This window comes from Chelonia mydas, chromosome 27 (genome assembly GCF_015237465.2).
Source record: "Chelonia mydas isolate rCheMyd1 chromosome 27, rCheMyd1.pri.v2, whole genome shotgun sequence".
NCBI lineage: Eukaryota > Metazoa > Chordata > Testudines > Cheloniidae > Chelonia > Chelonia mydas.
The window spans coordinates 1622961-1639026 of record NC_057860.1 but is presented as its reverse complement, the minus strand read 5'-3'; the positions used below and the strand labels follow the sequence as shown (position 1 = coordinate 1639026).

Here is a 16066-nt window from a genome sequence, read left to right as displayed (position 1 = left end):
CTCCTGCCGGGGAGGGGAGGGCGATGGGCCGGGTGCCATTTCCTCCCCGAGCGTCGGCCCTGCTTCAGACCCGCGCCGAGCTGTAAGCACGAGTCGTGCCTGTGACTTCAGGCCTAAAGCGGCAGACCTGCCTGAGCGCCATGCTTCATCGGAGCCCTGCTCCTGCGTCTACAGGGCCTGGCTCTGGACTTCGGCCACAGATCGACTTCTCTAGACTGCCCTCTGCGTCCCTCGCTAGCAGCCCGTGAGCTGGGGGGGAGGTGGCCCCTTCGCTTTCTTTGTGGCTTGTTGGGAAGGAGTCCCTGAAAGCAGCCTCCCGGGAGGGCAGGGCCAAGAGCCACAGGCTGGGGCAGCCCACGTGTCTGCCATAGGAGCCTTCCACCCGTGCACCAGTCTGTGCCCTCTGGCACCAGGCCCCGGGTGTCATGCAAGGAGTGCCAGCCCCTAGTGCAGTAGAGCCTGTCCTGGACTGGTCGTGGGAGGGGAGGGGCCACACGAGCCTGCCCCATGCGACATGAGGGCTGGGGCCCCAGCTCTTCATGGGAGGCCAGCGGGTTGTGGGAGCGGGGCTCCCTCGGCCCCGTGTGACCAGGAGCAGGTTTCTGAGAGCAGAGGGGTCTGGGATTGAGCAGCCTGGCAGAATGAGACCAAGGGCTGGGAGCTGAAGCTGGACAAACTCCGACTAGTGGAACAGGGTAAATTCTCCATCCTGGAGAGTGTTTAGATCAAGACTGGCCGTCTCCTGACAGCTCTGCTCAAGCCTGGCATTTCGCCAGGGGTGGCATGAGAGGCCATCGGGGGTGGCCAGTCACCTGAGAGTCTTGGTACCATCTCAAGCAAGGTCTCGTCCCCCTCCCCTCATGCGCCTTGAGCCTTCAGGGCCAAGTGCGTCGTGCCAGCCTCTGGGAACATGCACAGCTCCCGGACCCGCAGGGTTAGGGGCCATCTAGTCTAACCCCCAGCCGAGAGGCAGGGTTGGCTGAGCACAGGGGCACTGGGACGGTTCTCTCGCCCATGCTGAGGGGGCTGCACGGATTTTGGCTCCAGAGACGGGGTCACCAACTGGCAACGGCTGAGACACTTGCTCTAGCTGAGACGTTCTGGGCCGGGTGGCACCCCTGCGGGCGGGTCTGGGGCCTGTGCTGTGCGGGAGGACAGGCTTAGATGACCCTATCTGGCCTTAAAATCTCTGAAACCCCCGGTCCCTTAACAAATGTCGCCCCATATGTAGGAGCGGTTCCCCTCCCCTATCCCCTTGTCCGTCCCTGTCCTGGGTGCTGAAATTTCTGCAGCTTGCAGAGATCTCCCTAAAAGCCCGTCCGTCTCCACTCCCTCAACCTGCTGCCTTGGGCCGCGCCTGCGCATAGCCACCGGCCGTGGCACTGCTGGTCCCCGGGGGCGTTTGTGGGGCCATGCAGGGCTGTGGTGGCAGCAGTACCTGCCCTGGGCGAGTGCGGCTACGTGTGGCTCTGGCTGGCTGAGTGGTAGCGTTGGGCTGAGGGGGCTGGAGGCTGGCGGGGGGAGCGAGCTGGTGTGGGCCAGTCTCTGCAGTCCCAGAGGAGCGAGAGCTGGGCTGGGCTGGGCAGTCTCATGCTGCCCCTGGGCTCGAGTGGTGGGGGCCTCTGCCGAGGAGCCGTGAGGTACCTGTGCCGGGGGACCTCCTCTCACCGGGCTCTGTCGCTGGGTCTGCCCTTCCCCGCCACTGGCCGGGATCCTGCGGCCTCATATGAGGCCTCACTACATTCTGCTGACTCACACGTCTGTCTTCACGTGTGTGGCTCCAGGTACAATATGGAGAGCGCAGATAACGGGAGCCCGGGCTCTGACAAGGGCAAGTCCCCGGACAGATCCATGGAGGACCTCAGCAAGAGCAGCTCCTCGTCCCCCACACAGGGCTCCTCCAAAACGAGGCACCTGACTATCAGGTAACACACGCAGCCAGCATGGGACACCCCCGCCCTCCGCTCTGCTCAGAGATACTGGAGGAGAGGCCATTGCAAGTGGGCAGCCATCCGGTCGGGGTTCTTCTGGCCAAGCAAACAGGCTGCAGAGAGTCCTCTCCCGTCCCAAAGTTAGCACAGCTCGTGGGCCTGATTCTGCCCTGGGCCAGGAGGGAGGTGCCCAGCTCCCAGTGGGGAAGAATTACATCCACACACACACCAGAACATCAGCTCCCCTTGTGGGAGTGCCCGGGGCACCACTGCACTTGGCCTTTTACGAATCTCGACACACACAGCTTTGTCTCGGTTGCTCTGGTGCTGACCCGCTGCCCATCTGGAGTCAGTACAGCCTGGAGTCGCTGGTCTGAGGAACCCACCCCTCTCCCCACCACCTTTCCTTTTTTGCATACCATATATTTAACTCGTGGCACTCCATGCTGCAGGATGTTACTGAGGCTAATGGCTTGGTGAGTGTCAGGGAAGGGTTAGAGCCCTGAATAATGGAGCCGGTTGAAATTTTTCACAATTAAAATAAAAATAAATTTAAGAAGACCCACCACCACCCAGAAATAAATGTCCAGCACTGCTCCTCAAGTTCTGCGTGTATTGGCTGTGGCTGAGTGACGCTTGCGCAGCGGGGTCAGGGCTGTAGCCGCTAGAGGACCACCAGAAACTGCACTGACCTGATGTTGGCCAGAAGCCAAGTGTGGGTAAATGATAATCTGGGGGGTCTCTAACAACTGCCCCCTAAACTGATAAACATGGAGCTTGGTGACCCAGAGAACATCTGTACCTGAATTACACCCCACTCCCGCAGCCCCAGGAAGCACGGACTGTCTAATGCAGGGGACCCAGCGCCAGGAATCCAGGTTCTGTCCCTGAGAAATTATCGTAACTACTTATCTGTTACCACTGGCCTCTTCTCATGTATTTCTCCTCAGCACCCCCAGGTGGTAAGGAAGTGCCATTGTCCCCATTTCACCCAGCTCAGGCACAGAGAGACTAAACGATTTGCCCAGGGTCACACAGTAGGTCTGTAGCAGAGCAGGGAATTGAACCTAGTGCCCTGACCACTAAAACATCCCGACTCTGCTCCTGACTCACCATGTGACCTTGGACAAGTCCTGTCCCCTCCCGTGCCTCGGTTTCCCCATCAGGATGCTAGCACAGGATAGGTTGTGAGGCCTAAAAGGACAATAGGTTAAAATCTTGTGGATCTGAAAACAAGGTGAAATGTTCAATGTGGACGTTGTGGAGCTGAACCCACCCACACCCAAGCTGAATCTGGCTGGTTCTGATCCATATTGATGGGAGACGGTTCTAGTTCAAAGCCCGCTCACCTCATGCGGCTCTGTGCATGCCCGTTCCCCTCCTACATTCTAACCACAGGCTTCTTTTGCACGCTTCCCTCGGGCCGTGTCTCATGGTAGGTAACCAGGGCTCGCTCTTGGGGATGGTGGAGATTTGGCTCTGCCGTCTGCCCCAGGGTTCCTAGTGCTTGGGGTCAGGCTCTGGCTCACTTCCCAGTTCTGTTTCTAGTCGTGTGTAAGGTCGTCCTACGGTGCCGCTTCACGCTCCCTTTGTGTGCAGTCAGACCTACTGACTCAGGGATACAGGTGTTTACTCCTGTTATCTCCGTGGGGCCAGCCCAGTCAGGGGGTGGGGGTGGGAGCTGGAGTCTGACCCCACTGGTCCTGTGAGGCCAGCCTAGCCACAGGGGGAGCAAGCTGGAGTCTGATCCCATTGGCCCTGTGGGGCCAGCCCAGCCATGGGTGGCAGGGGGAGCCGGAGTCTGACCCCGTTAGCGCTGCGGGACCTGTTTAGCCGGGGGAGGAGCCTTTTGTGCATGCGGAGAATCGCTCCTTTGGGTAGCGCTAGGGCTGCGCAGGTGGTGTCGAGAGCCTGCTTTGGCCTGCAGAGCCTTGGCTGCTCATGGTGATGTGCTAGGAGGAAAGAGCCTGGCGTGTCGTCCCCCGCCACCCCTCGGGGTGTGTTTGCAAGGCTGGCAGCTAGGAAATCACCTAACCACAGCACGCTGGGCATGGAGCCAGAGAGATGATAGCCATGGCACCCCAGGCACTGTGCCAGCTGATTTCCAGAGCAGAAATACCCTTAAGAATCAATAGGGACTTACTGAGTTCCCGGCTCACCCGGCTGCTACCTGCAGTGACTGCTCAGGAACCCAACCCAGAATTACTGGCTTAAAGCCCGTACGGGTGCCCCTGGAGACTGCGCCCTTGCGGGCTGTGGGGGTGTCAATGTGTGCCGTCCGCTCGGAGGGGTTGGGACGCGGGAGCAGCTGCCAGTGCAGTGACAGGGACAGGGCAGGGACCCTCTTTAGGGACGGGATATTTAGAAATGGGAGCATGGAAAGGCAAAGGAAGTTCACTGCATGCAAAGATCAGAGGTGTGATGAGCAGGGCCTGGTGGTAAAGCCAAGGAAGATCCAGGCCCTGGGCCCTCTAGCCGCCTGTAAGAAGAGCGTGGTGCTTAGCGCACAACCTGGCCTTGCTCCCTTGCTGGACGCTGAGGCCTCCTGGCCATCTGCCTGTGCCCCAGAGAGGTCGCCAAGCCCCCGCCATTCCACTCCGCCACGTGCCTCCAAGGAGGGCACCTCCCCATCAAGGACTGTTTCTCCCTCCTGTCCTGCAGGCCGCAATCCTCCTTCAGGTGCTGCCCCTTGAACCAGCAGATCCACACATTCTTTCAACAAGTCCACCCAAGCGTCCCCTCCAGCGCCCCTTGGAGCGATCAGGAGAGTAAACCCAGGCCACCTATGAACTCCTATGCGCCCCGGTGAGCCTCCCGCAGCCAGCTGAGATCACCAGTGCACTAGGGTGCAGACTGGGCCTGGCCGGTGCCCTTTGCTCTCCCCGGCCAGCCGCAATGCCAGGTCGTTCCAGGCCATAAGCCCCCGTAGTGTTGGTGAAAGGCACCGGACGAGGGTCCTCTCCTGATTTCCCGCAGCAGGTTCAGCAGCTGCCCCGCTCGACCCACCGCAGGGCCTCAGTCCTGTCCTGGCGCGAGGCAGAGCCCGGCCCACTCAGTCGCTGGCCTCTCTGCCAGGACGGCCTGTGGGGGGGTGTCTGGGCTGCAGACTGTGGACGGGTCAGAGGGGACCCCGTTCCCAGTCTGAGCCAGCCAGGCCCCCAGCCGGTGCTTTCTGTGGCTGTGCTGCCCACCGAGCCCTTCCCTGGCGTCACCCGCTCTCTCCCTTTGGCCCAGACTCAACCCGGCGCCCAGCAGGAAGGCTCTGCGGAACTCGCGCATCATCGGCCAGAAGGACGACGTCCACGTCTGCATCATGTGTCTGCGCGCCATCATGAACTACCAGGTGGGCCAAGCACGCTCGCCAGCAAGGCAGTTCCCGGTGGGGTGGGAGACTCCTGGGCAGAGAGGGGGGCTTGGGTCCTGCTCTGTGCGGCTGTGCAGGGACCACGGTAACCCTCGGGCTGGAGCTCCCTGTCCAGGCAGTGCAGAGCAGAGCCCCCCCACTCTGGGGCAGGGAGCCCCTCGCCCTTCCCAGCAGCCAGCCGGGGAGAGACGTGTCTGGCGTTGTGATCTCCCTGCTGAGTGTCGGCCCCGCTTAGCTGTGAGCCACCCCAGGGAGCCTCGCTGTCCTCAGCTGTTACCAAGTGCTGACTCTCTGGGACAGTCTCAGGGAAATCACCCCGCCCGGCGTTGGCCCGGACTCCACCAGCCGCCCGGAAAAATGGAGGGACCCCAGAGGCACAGTGCCAGCGGCCCCCACCATTTAATCTGCGGGGTCCCAGCAGGAGACAGTCCCCGAAGCCCAGATGGTGCTGGGGACCTCTCGCCTGCCCCTCGGGCAGTGAGCTGTTTGATTCATCTCCAGCCCAGGCACACGGGGTGGGGGCGAGTGCGGGCTCCCCCCGGCACCCCGGGGGCGTTCCTGGGCGGGCTGTGCTGACCAGAGGGTCAGTCCCACCGCATGGGGGCCTGAAACCTGAACATGACTGAGCGGCCACCTTCCTGCTGTCCCCTGCATCCCTTTCTCCAGCATCCCCCCTTCCTCCTCTTCTTCCCCCTTCCTTCCTTTCTCCCCTCCCCTCCCCTCCCCTCCCCTCCGGTTGGGTTCTCCCTCTTGCCCCCAGCTGCCATCCCTGCAGCCCCTCCTGATGTGCTGCCTGGAAGCCTGGACTCCCTGCGGCTCTGAGCCTGGGGGCTTGGTCCACGAGGGAGACCCTTAAGTGCTGCAGTCTCTCCTCGGCAGGGGAGGGGGCTCTGAGCGCCATCATGCCCATGGCATCAGCTACTCCTCACTGTGGTCCTTGTAACTGGCCTGGCTCAGCTTGGTGTGTCGGGTCCTGTGGGGGCCGGCAGAGGGGGCAGAGCAGCTGGCAGGGGGCTTGCCAGCACCTTGGGCGCGATGGGCCTGCAATCCGTGCCCCTCTGGTCCTGCCCAGGTGGTCTCTGCCTTAAAGACACACAAGCATTTCAGAGAGCGTGTGGGGGAAGGGTGAGGCGTGGGATCCACCCCAAGTTTGCAGATGACACTAAACTGGGAGGAGAGGTAGATACGCTGGAGGGCAGGGATAGGATACAGAGGGACCTAGACAAATGAGAGGACTGGGCCAAAAGAAATCAGATGAGGTTCAACAAGGACAAGTGCAGAGTCCTGCACTTAGGATGGAAGAATCCCATGCACCGCTACAGACTAGGGACCGAATGGCTCGGCAGCAGTTCTGCAGAAAAGGACCTAGGGGTTACAGTGGACGAGAAGCTGGATATGAGTCAACAGTGGGCCCTTGTTGCCAAGACGGCTAACGGCAGATTGGGCTGCATTAGTGGGAGCACTGCCAGCAGATCGAGAGAAGTGATTTTCCCCTCTATTCTGCACTGGTGAGGCCACATCTGGAGTATTGCGTCCAGTTTTGGACCCCCCACTACAGAAAGGATGTGGACAAATTGGAGAGTCCAGCGGAGGGGAACAAAAATGGTCAGGGGGCTGAGGCACACAACTTACGAGGAGAGGCTGAGGGAACTGGGGATGTTTAGTCTGCAGAAGAGAAGAATGAGGGGGGATTTGATAGCTGCTTTCAACTACCTGAAAGGGGGTTCCAAAGAGGATGGCTCTAGACTATTCTCAGTGGTAGCAGATGAGAGAACCAGGAGTAATCGTCTCAAGTAGCAGTGGGGGAGGATTAGGTTGGATATTAGGAAAAACTTTTTCACTAGGAGGGTGGTTAAACACTGGAATGCGTTACCTAAGGAGGTGGTGGAATCTCCTTCCTTTGAGGTTTTTAAGGTTAGGCTTGACAAAGCCCTGGCTGGGATGATTTAGTTGAGGATTGGTCCTGCTTTGAGCAGGGGGTTGGACTAGATGACCTCCTGAGGTCCCTTCCAACCCTGATATTCTATGATGCTATGAAACCTGCTAACACCTGCCTCTCCCCCTAGTCTGGATTCAGCCTGGTGATGAACCATCCAGCCTGTGTCAACGAGATCACCTTGAGTCTGAACAACAAGAACCCCAGGTATGCTCCCCGCCCCTCTTCCTCATGCTGTGGGTCCCTGCTGCGCCAGGTGCTGTACAAACACACAACAAAAAGCCAGGCCCTGTCCCAGAGAGTTGACAGGCTAAGTAAGAAACAAGAGACGGCAGCTGCAGACAGAGATGGGGGAGCACAAGGAAGCAGCGAGACAGGGCTGGTCAGCGGTGGCCTGGCTGTGGCATGGCAGCAAAGGAGGATTTAAGGAGGGTCAGGAGGCAGCTCTGCTGATGTTTTGGGGAGCTCCCCCCAGCATGCAGGGCAGCACGGGACACGTTGTTTGAGAGGTTAACATATGGGCAATGGAGGCTGGCAGGGGGCTGATGGACCTGGGAGTGAACTGGAGACCATAGGGAGGGGGCACAGGCTGTGCGGGGGCTTGTGAGTGAAGACGAGCACCTTGTGGCTGGTGCCAAAGAGAAGGGGCAGCCCCCAGAGGGAGTCAGACCCTGTGTTCTCCCTGTAGGACCAAAGCCCTCGTCCTGGAGCTGCTGGCCGCCGTGTGCCTGGTCCGAGGAGGGCATGACATCATCCTTGCTGCCTTTGACAACTTCAAAGAGGTGGGTCCCCCAGCGACCGGGTCGGAGCCGGTGGGGTCCAGGAGCCGGCTGGCCCTGAGGATCTCAGAGCCCCTGCTGGAGAGGATGGGGGGCAATGGGGGTGGGGCCTGGCCTAGGGGTGGGAGCCAGGAACTCTTGCCTCCTAGTCCCAGTTCCGACAGCAACTCTCAGTGCAGCTCTGATAAATCCCTGCCCTTCCCCAGGCCTCAGTTTCCCCATCTGGTACCCAGCTGCCTGCTGGGGGCTGTGCTGGGCCAGGTCTGAGGAGAGGAGACGCGCCAGGTACTAAGGGACGAGGCTGCGGGTGGCAGCCACCGGAATTTACGCTCCGTGACTGAGCAGCCTGGTTCTGGTCCCTCGGTGCCGCCTTGCTGTGTCTGTGCGTGTCAGGAGCTGGGGGAGCCCTGCTCGATCACCTCCCGCCCCGTCTCTTCCGCAGGGCTGCACCCCACGGCCCTTCTCTAGGGCTCTGGCCAGTCAGATAGGTAACCTGGTCGCTGCTGTGGGCGGGTCTGAGCTACGTCTCCCCTCCAGTCCGAGGACCACGTTGTGCCCTCGGCGTAAGGACGTGGGTGCTGCGCGTGGCCGGCCCGCCCTGTGCCAGAACTGAGCAGAGCATGGGGTTGGGCCCAGGTGGGGTCTCTCTGAGGGACAGGTCTCTGGCTTGGGGGGGAGCATCATGGAGCACGTCTCTCTCTGACGAGCCCCTGCCTCACATCTTGTGGGCCGGGTCCATGAGGGGCTCTCCTTGGCACTGATGCAGTGCTGGAGTGGCGGGACCCTCTCCCCTCTGCAATCCCCCATTCCTTCACAGCCCCGCTCCCTGGAGCCTGTCCTCCCTCCCCGGAATACACAGACATTTCCGCGTGCCCAGCGGGCATCTGCACGGCAGCCGGCCCCTCACCAGCTCGGTGTGTTTTGGCTCACGCTCCCCTCCGTCCCCTCCCTCCCCTCCGCAGCATGCCCTGGCTGGCAGAGCTGGCGTGTCTCTGCAGACAGAGCAGGGGGCAAGGACCCCATGCTCTAGCCAGGATGGGCAGAGGCAGGGCATGTCTCTGCTGCCAGTGCTGGGGCAAGAACCAACCCTCCTGCCATTGCTGCCTCCTGGGAGCCCCCAGCACTGGCTCCGGCTTGACTGCAGGTGGGGGTGTTCAGACTGGGGTCAAAACGTGACCTCTGCCCTCCGTGGCTCCCTGCCCAGGGCTGACAGCTGGCATGCGGGTGTGTCGCAGGGTGTCGGATGGACGCCATACCGAAGGTTTCCCATCTCTTCCTCTCTGCGCCAGCCCTTAGTGGTAGCAAGGAACAATCCGGCGCCCTTCTCTAGCCCCTTCTGCCAACGATCTCAAGGTGTTTTCCAGACGCTGATGTATTGACTCTTGTAAATCCTATGGAGGGAGGTCACAGTTACCCACCATGGTACACATGGGGAAACTGAGGCACAGAGTGGGGAAAGGACTCACCCAAGGCTCCACGGTGAGTTAGTGGCAGAGGCAGGAATGGACCTCAGGTCTCCTACTCCTCGACCCTGGCTCTGACCATAGGGCCTTGCCTGGAAAGCTGGTGATACAGCACGGTATCTCCGCCCATGACCAGTCTTGCCCTGCCCCCATACAGCCAGGAAGGGGAAGTCTTTTAGAAGTTCCTAGAGGAGCTAGGAGCACAGTCCCATTGGCTATCAATGGGAGTCATGCTCCTAACGCCCTTAAACATTTCTGAAAATCTCCCCCAAATGACCTTGGAGCCAGCCTACAATCTTCCGTCCCACTCACATTTAGCCGCCCCCCCCACCTGCCGTCCCTGGGGAACAGCCTCCCCGTTCTGGGCTCCTGAAACCATCCCTCTTGCTGTTGGGGTTTGTAAAATCCCCCCACTTCTGACCCCTTGGCGTCGCGGCTCTGAAGGAAGGGTCTGACGCCCCTTTGAAACGGCCCCACGTCCCGTGCCCCCGGAGAGGGGAATGCCCAGCTCCTCTGCCAGGCACTCAGTGCGGGTTCTGCGCTGCCAGCCGTGAAGTTCTCGCAGGCGTGGCAGTGCCCGGCTGCTGCCAGCGTCTCCCGTTGGGCTCCCTCAGGGAGGTTCTAGTGCAGCATGGGATGGGACGGGGGCACTTCACGCAGCGGCGGAGATTTGCCTCTCGCGGGGGAAGGCCAAGCACTGGGGAAAGCTCCCTCACCTCCCCGCCCAGAGAGCGCGGGGCACTGAGGGAAGGGCTCCTGAGTGTGGAGCTGCTAATGGTGGCAAGCGATGGGCAGAGGCTGTGCCAGAGTCCTGGGGACCCTGCATGAAGTCTGCCAGTGTCCCCATGTCCTGCCTGGCGGCCCCACGCTGCCCCAGCCTAGCCCTGCCCCCCAGCCTAGCCCTGCACCCCAGCATAGCGCTGTCAGTGTCCCTCTGTCCTGCCCAGCAGCCCCCGGGGCCGTGTGTCACGGAGTCTCTGGGCGATGCTCGGGAACTGCTCCCCAGGAAGCCAGGCAGGACTCTGGGGAAGTCTCCTCTTGGGGAGCAGCCAGTCTGCAGGACACACAGCTCACCCGGCTCCACCTTCCTGGCTCTGACCTCGGAGCCTTCAGCCTCCTCTGCCCCTCCCTGCGCTTCCCACAGCCAGTCCGCCCAGGCGGGGTCCTGGGGGGGCCAGAGGGTCCTGCCCCCCAACTCCGCAGTCAGACGTGACTCTCAGCCAGCCAGTAAAACAGAAGGTTTATTAGACGACAGGAACATGGTCTAACACAGAGCTTGTAGGTGCAGAGAACAGGACCCCTCAGCTGGGTCCATTTTGGGGGGCAGTGAGCCAGACAACCACGTCCGCCCTTCACTCCATGTCCCCAGCCAGCCCCAAACTGAAACTCCCTCCAGCCCCTCCTCCTCTGGGCTTTGTCCCTTTCCCGGGCCAGGAGGTCACCTGATTCCTTTGTTCTCCAACCCTTTAGCTCTCACCTTGCAGGGGGGAAGGGCCCAGGCCATCAGTGGCCAGGAAACAGGGTGTCGGCCATTCTCTGTGTCCAGACTCCTGCACACACCTGCCCTCTAGGGCTCTGCAATGATCATACACCTTTACCCCACCCCCTAGATACTTAAGAACTGCCTAGGGGAAACTGAGGCACTTCCACAATATTCAGAGGAAACATTAAGAACAGTCCCACTTCATCACACCATGTCCTGCTGTTGCCCTTTGCTGCTCCCCCTTCTGCCCTGGTGGAACAGAACCAATGTGCCGAGGGCCCCTGCGTGGTGGCTGTTCCACGCTGGCAGCGTGCGAAGTGCTGGCCCCATTCGGTCAGCGATACGATGCTCGGGCAGGGCTGCTGGTGCCTGGCAACGAGCTGCCCCAGCTGTCGCTCTGTTACTGCTGTAACCCTACAAGGGGGCTCCAACAAAGGGGCCGATTGGGTGACATGGACTGCAGGCTGGATTGAATTCCCGGGCGCAGCAGCAGGGAGCTGGGCTGAGGCTAGCGGGAGGCGAGTGGGAGATGGGAACCCAGGCTGACAGCTGAGCGATGAATGGAGGGCAGAGGACCTGGTCGCTTGTGCTGGAGACGGGCCAGCGAACCGGAGCATGGCCTGCAGTCATGGGGGCCGGACACGGTGGGCTCCATTGGCTCCGTGACTCGGGTTTCAGTTCACTAGCATGTCTGTTTCAGCAGCTACCCGTGCTGTCTCTCTCCTATCCCTGCATCCCAGCCATGGCTGCGCTTGGAGCCAGGACGCCTGGGTTCTATTCCTGGCTCTGCTGCTAGCATGCTGGGTGACCATGGGCCAGACCATTCCAGCTCCATGCCTCTGTTTCCCCATCTGTATAATGGGAATAATGAAACTAACCCACCTCAAAGGGGGCGTGAGGCTCCAGTGCCTAGAGTTGTTTTCAGAGCCTTGGCTGGAAGGTGCTATCCTAGGGGAATCGGTATTAATTAATGTATTGAGTGAGTTCTCCGAGCCCCTGCTGGCACTGCAGGATGGGCCATGGGGGGCTCACATTCCCGTGGCAGGGCCCCCACCCTGCAAGGACAGTAGAGAAATGAGAGCCAGGGAGCAGCTGGAGGAATTTAATTGTCCACACCCCCCAATTCCCTCTCCTTGTTGGTTGGCTCTGGCCCAGGTCCTGTGGCCCGGGCAGTGCCCCTGCACTGCACAGGGGTAGGATGGCGCAGGCATCGCTAACTGGAGAAGTCCTGCCCAGAACAAGGCCGTCTCTCTGAGGGCCAGACCTTGCCCATGTCCTCATGCCCTGGCGTTAGGCAAAGGACCTAGTGCTGGAGCTGGACCCAAATGCCCTGACCATCACAGGGCCCTGTTCTGAGCTGCAGCGTCCCTCCTGGTAGGGAAGGGGCCTGGACAGGGCCATGGTGAACCAAGGAGGCTGCTGAACTCAAACGCAGCCTCCGGTTCTCTCTGGCTCTAGCTCCCAGCCCACCTCTCCTCGTATCCCTATCCTGGGTCTTCCCAGGGCCTGCCCAGCCTCCACCAGGCTCACAGAAGGGGCTGCCCGCTGCACTGCATTGGCCTGACCCTTCCCAGGAGTCGCTGCCCTGGACTGAACATTTATGCCTCCGTGGTTTCCATCCCTCTGCAGCTGGGATTCCAGCAATCGCCATGTGGCCGCCTGCTGGTGTACCCTGGCCATGTCCACGTACAAGAGTCCCTCTCCCGCTCTGGGTCGCTGTCATTACGAGTCCCATGGGGCAGCAAGGCATTGGCTTTATTGAGCCATCTGGTCAGCTGATGGATGCCAGTTTTTGGAGTTTCATCCTGGGCCGAGTTGTTATCGAGGATTTGTATTTCAGCAGCACCTGGCAGCCTGGTCACAGACCAGGGCCCCATGTGCGGGGCGCCGCATGGTCTCTTACCTTGGGGGGCTTTGACCTACTAGAGTAATGTGGCAGGGAGGAGGAGCTGGAGATCCCCTGGGAAATCTACCCCCCTTTCTCCCCCAGCTGCCTTTGGCTTCGTTTCTAGGAGTGCACAGAAATCTCAGTCCCACAAGCCTTGGAACAGAAGACGGGCTGCAGGGGTTTTACGCCGAGGGCTCAGAGCTGGAACAGGCTGTGGTGAGGGGTGGGGTTACGCCGGGGCGAGCTCAGCGAAGCGGGGTATCTGCTCTGGCACACTCATTCATGCACATGCACCCCCTCACCTACACTCGCAGACCTGTGCACTGCCCAGACTCACACGTGTTCTGGGAACTGCAACGCTTTTGGACTGTGGCTGGCTGCAGGGCAGACACCGTACTGCTCTCTAGGGCAGCAGGATGGCACCGTCTGGGCCCGGCTCCCTCGCTGGGTGGCTTCTCTGCTGGGCAGGGAGCAGCAGCAGCCCGTGGCACAGAACCCGCCTGCGCTGAGCGGTCTCTGCTCCTGCCCACAGGTCTGCGGAGAGAAGAATCGCTTTGAGAAGCTGATGGAGTATTTCCGAAATGAGGACAGTAACATTGACTTCATGGTGAGCATTGGGGGAGGAGAGTGACGGGGGGGAGGGCAGCCCCGTCGCCTGCCCCATCCCCCAGACCATCCATAACATGCTGCTGCTGCCTCAGTGTTCAGGGCTTGTGTGATGTGAAGACTTGGCTGGTTTTTCCATCTGCTTAGTGCAGGAAAGAGCTGTTTGCTCCGCCTGTCACCGTAGGTGGGCATGCCCCCCTGCCCCTGGGATGGATCCAGGGCTCCGCACACGGCCTTCAGCCCTCTGTTAAACCGTACATGCGCGGCGCTGAGGAAAGAACCTGTAACCTCACTCCCAGGCCTCTGCCACCTGAACTACGGGTGAATCCCATTTGGGGTCAGTAGTAATAGGGCTTTTAGCGTGCATAGGCATCAGACCACTAGAGGGCAGTAGTTTATATATTGCAAGTCTGGAGGGTCTCTCTCGGAGCGAGCAGGGGGCAGTTCCAAATGCCATTAGCCCCTCTGACTGGGTCTTCGAGGCTTGATTTTCCCTGTGTCCGGCAGCTGTGTTGGCTCTGGGCTTGCCTCCTCTCCTCCCACTTAGCGTGGCTGTGTTAAGGGTCCAGCTGGGTGACACTTCTTTGGCAAATAGTAAATCCACCATAAAATTTTTCGGGCACTGAATTTGGGCCGAACACGGTGAATAGTTTCAGCCACAAAAAACCCTGAAAGCAAAAAAGATTATTTAGCCAATGTCTAAACAAACTGGGTTGACGCTTTTGTTTCAAGTCGGCGTTCCGAACGTTGCATTCAGTGAAAATGATATTGGTGTGGTGGTGGTTTTTGTTTCATTGAGAGGAAAAAACGAAAAAAATCCCACTTTGGTTTGAAACAAAATGAGTTATTTATTTATTTATTTATTTAGGGTTTAGCCACCAAACAAAAACAATCGCTGATTTCTTCCGCTCTGATTAAGGGAGACAGTGTTCTGGAGCGGGTGGCAGGACGCTGGGGTTCTCTTCTCTGCTGCTGACTCGCTTGACCTTGGGCCTCCTCTCTGCTAATTCCTTAAAGCACTCCGCGGCCACGCTAGGGCACTAGCTCTGGGAGACGCCATCTCATGCGTGCTGGAACTGTTCACGCTGGCTTATGTGCCTAGCACGAGACCCTCGAGCGGCAAGGTCACAAGATTGGGAGGCCAGGCAGCTGCTTCTGGTGCTGGTCACTGATGGCTATAGTGTCCCTCCTTGTGTCTCACTACCCCCCGCCCGCCGCTTGCCCTGGTGGAAGGAGACGCTCTGGTGCTAACCCTGGGGCTCCCCGGCAGGTGGCCTGCATGCAGTTTATCAACATCGTGGTGCACTCGGTGGAGAACATGAACTTCCGCGTCTTCCTGCAGTACGAGTTCACTCACCTGGGGCTGGATGAGTATCTGGAGGTGAGGCTGCTCTGACCCCCTGAGTTCTGAGGGAGGAGAGAGGAGGCTGGTCTGTATGCCCCCATCACTGGAGGTGTTAGCCACTGTCCTCTCAACGAGGGACATCCTCTGTCTACAGCCATCTCCTTTAATGGGCCTCGTCCGCACGCACCACGTGTGACATACCAGCCTGGGCTATTGGCCACGCAGCCTGGAAATGCTGGGACAGAGAAGGGCTGGGCTAGGACTGGGGTCCTCCGGCTCCCTCTTCCCCAGAGCCACATTCCAGACCAGTTGTGTTGGCTGGAGGCGCAGGGTGTTTCTGGAGGCTGCGCGGAGACCCCAGAAGAGGAGGTGTGTGTGGATGTGCATTCAGCTGAGAACGTTAGACTCAGGACGCCTGGGCCTGGGCCTGGCTTTGAATGGGGACCCTTGCTGTCTTGTGACAGAGGCTGCGTTACACGGAGAGCGACAAGCTGCAGGTGCAGATCCAGGCGTACCTGGATAACATCTTCGATGTGGGTGCCCTGCTGGAGGACACAGAGACCAAGAATGCTGTGCTGGAGCACATGGAGGACCTCCAGGAGCAAGTGGGGCATGTAAGGGCCCTGGGGCACCAGCCAGGGCAGGCAGGGAGCGAGGAGCCGTTCCTGCTAAGGGCGGCTGCAGGAGCCGATCTGCGTATGGGCAGGAAAACGCTGCCATGTGCTCAGCGTCTCTGTGACCTGAGAGCGGGAGGGATTCCAGGGCTGCTCCTCCAGGCCCCTAGTTGCTTTGGTCCCCGCTGTTCCCGTTTTCGGCCAACGGGAGTTGCTAGGGAACAAGGCCTCCATGCCACCTGTGGCTCTATCGGACCAGGAGCTTTGACCCTGGCAGCGAGTGCCCTGGCACCGCCGCTTAGCCCAGGGGTTTCCCACGGCCTGGGCTTGCTGTCCCAGGAGTTCTCGCAGCCCCTGCCAGCTGGAGGGGGGACGCTGGGACCTTTCTCTTGGGCAGGGGGCTCCCAGCGTGGTCTCCTGGCATCGGGGCTGTGTCACCTGCAGCTCCCCTCCTCCCTCGGGATGCTGGGAGCCTGTGCCCAGGCCCACCCCTCGTGGGGGACTGGCTGAGCGCTGGCTCCTCTTGCAGCTCACAGAGAAGCTCCAGGATGTGGAGAACGAGTCAATGGCCAAGATCGCGGAGCTGGAGAAACAGCTGAGCCAGACGCGCCGTGAAGCAGAGACGCTGCGGGTGAGACCAGCGGGGAGGGGAGGGCA

The 16066-nt window shown here is 60.3% G+C and overlaps 1 protein-coding gene across 1 annotated transcript in view; it reads left to right on the top strand.

The window, feature by feature from the left end:
• FMNL1 (formin like 1) overlaps positions 1 to 16066 on the top strand; it is a 68180-nt gene that overhangs the window by 35188 nt on the left and 16926 nt on the right. The window contains exons 6-13 of the mRNA XM_043536841.1: positions 1785 to 1925; positions 5166 to 5274; positions 7362 to 7438; positions 7920 to 8013; positions 13377 to 13451; positions 14721 to 14831; positions 15260 to 15409; positions 15939 to 16040. Of these exons, the coding sequence (XP_043392776.1) occupies positions 1785 to 1925; positions 5166 to 5274; positions 7362 to 7438; positions 7920 to 8013; positions 13377 to 13451; positions 14721 to 14831; positions 15260 to 15409; positions 15939 to 16040 (859 nt within the window). The remainder of the gene's footprint in view (positions 1 to 1784; positions 1926 to 5165; positions 5275 to 7361; positions 7439 to 7919; positions 8014 to 13376; positions 13452 to 14720; positions 14832 to 15259; positions 15410 to 15938; positions 16041 to 16066) is intronic.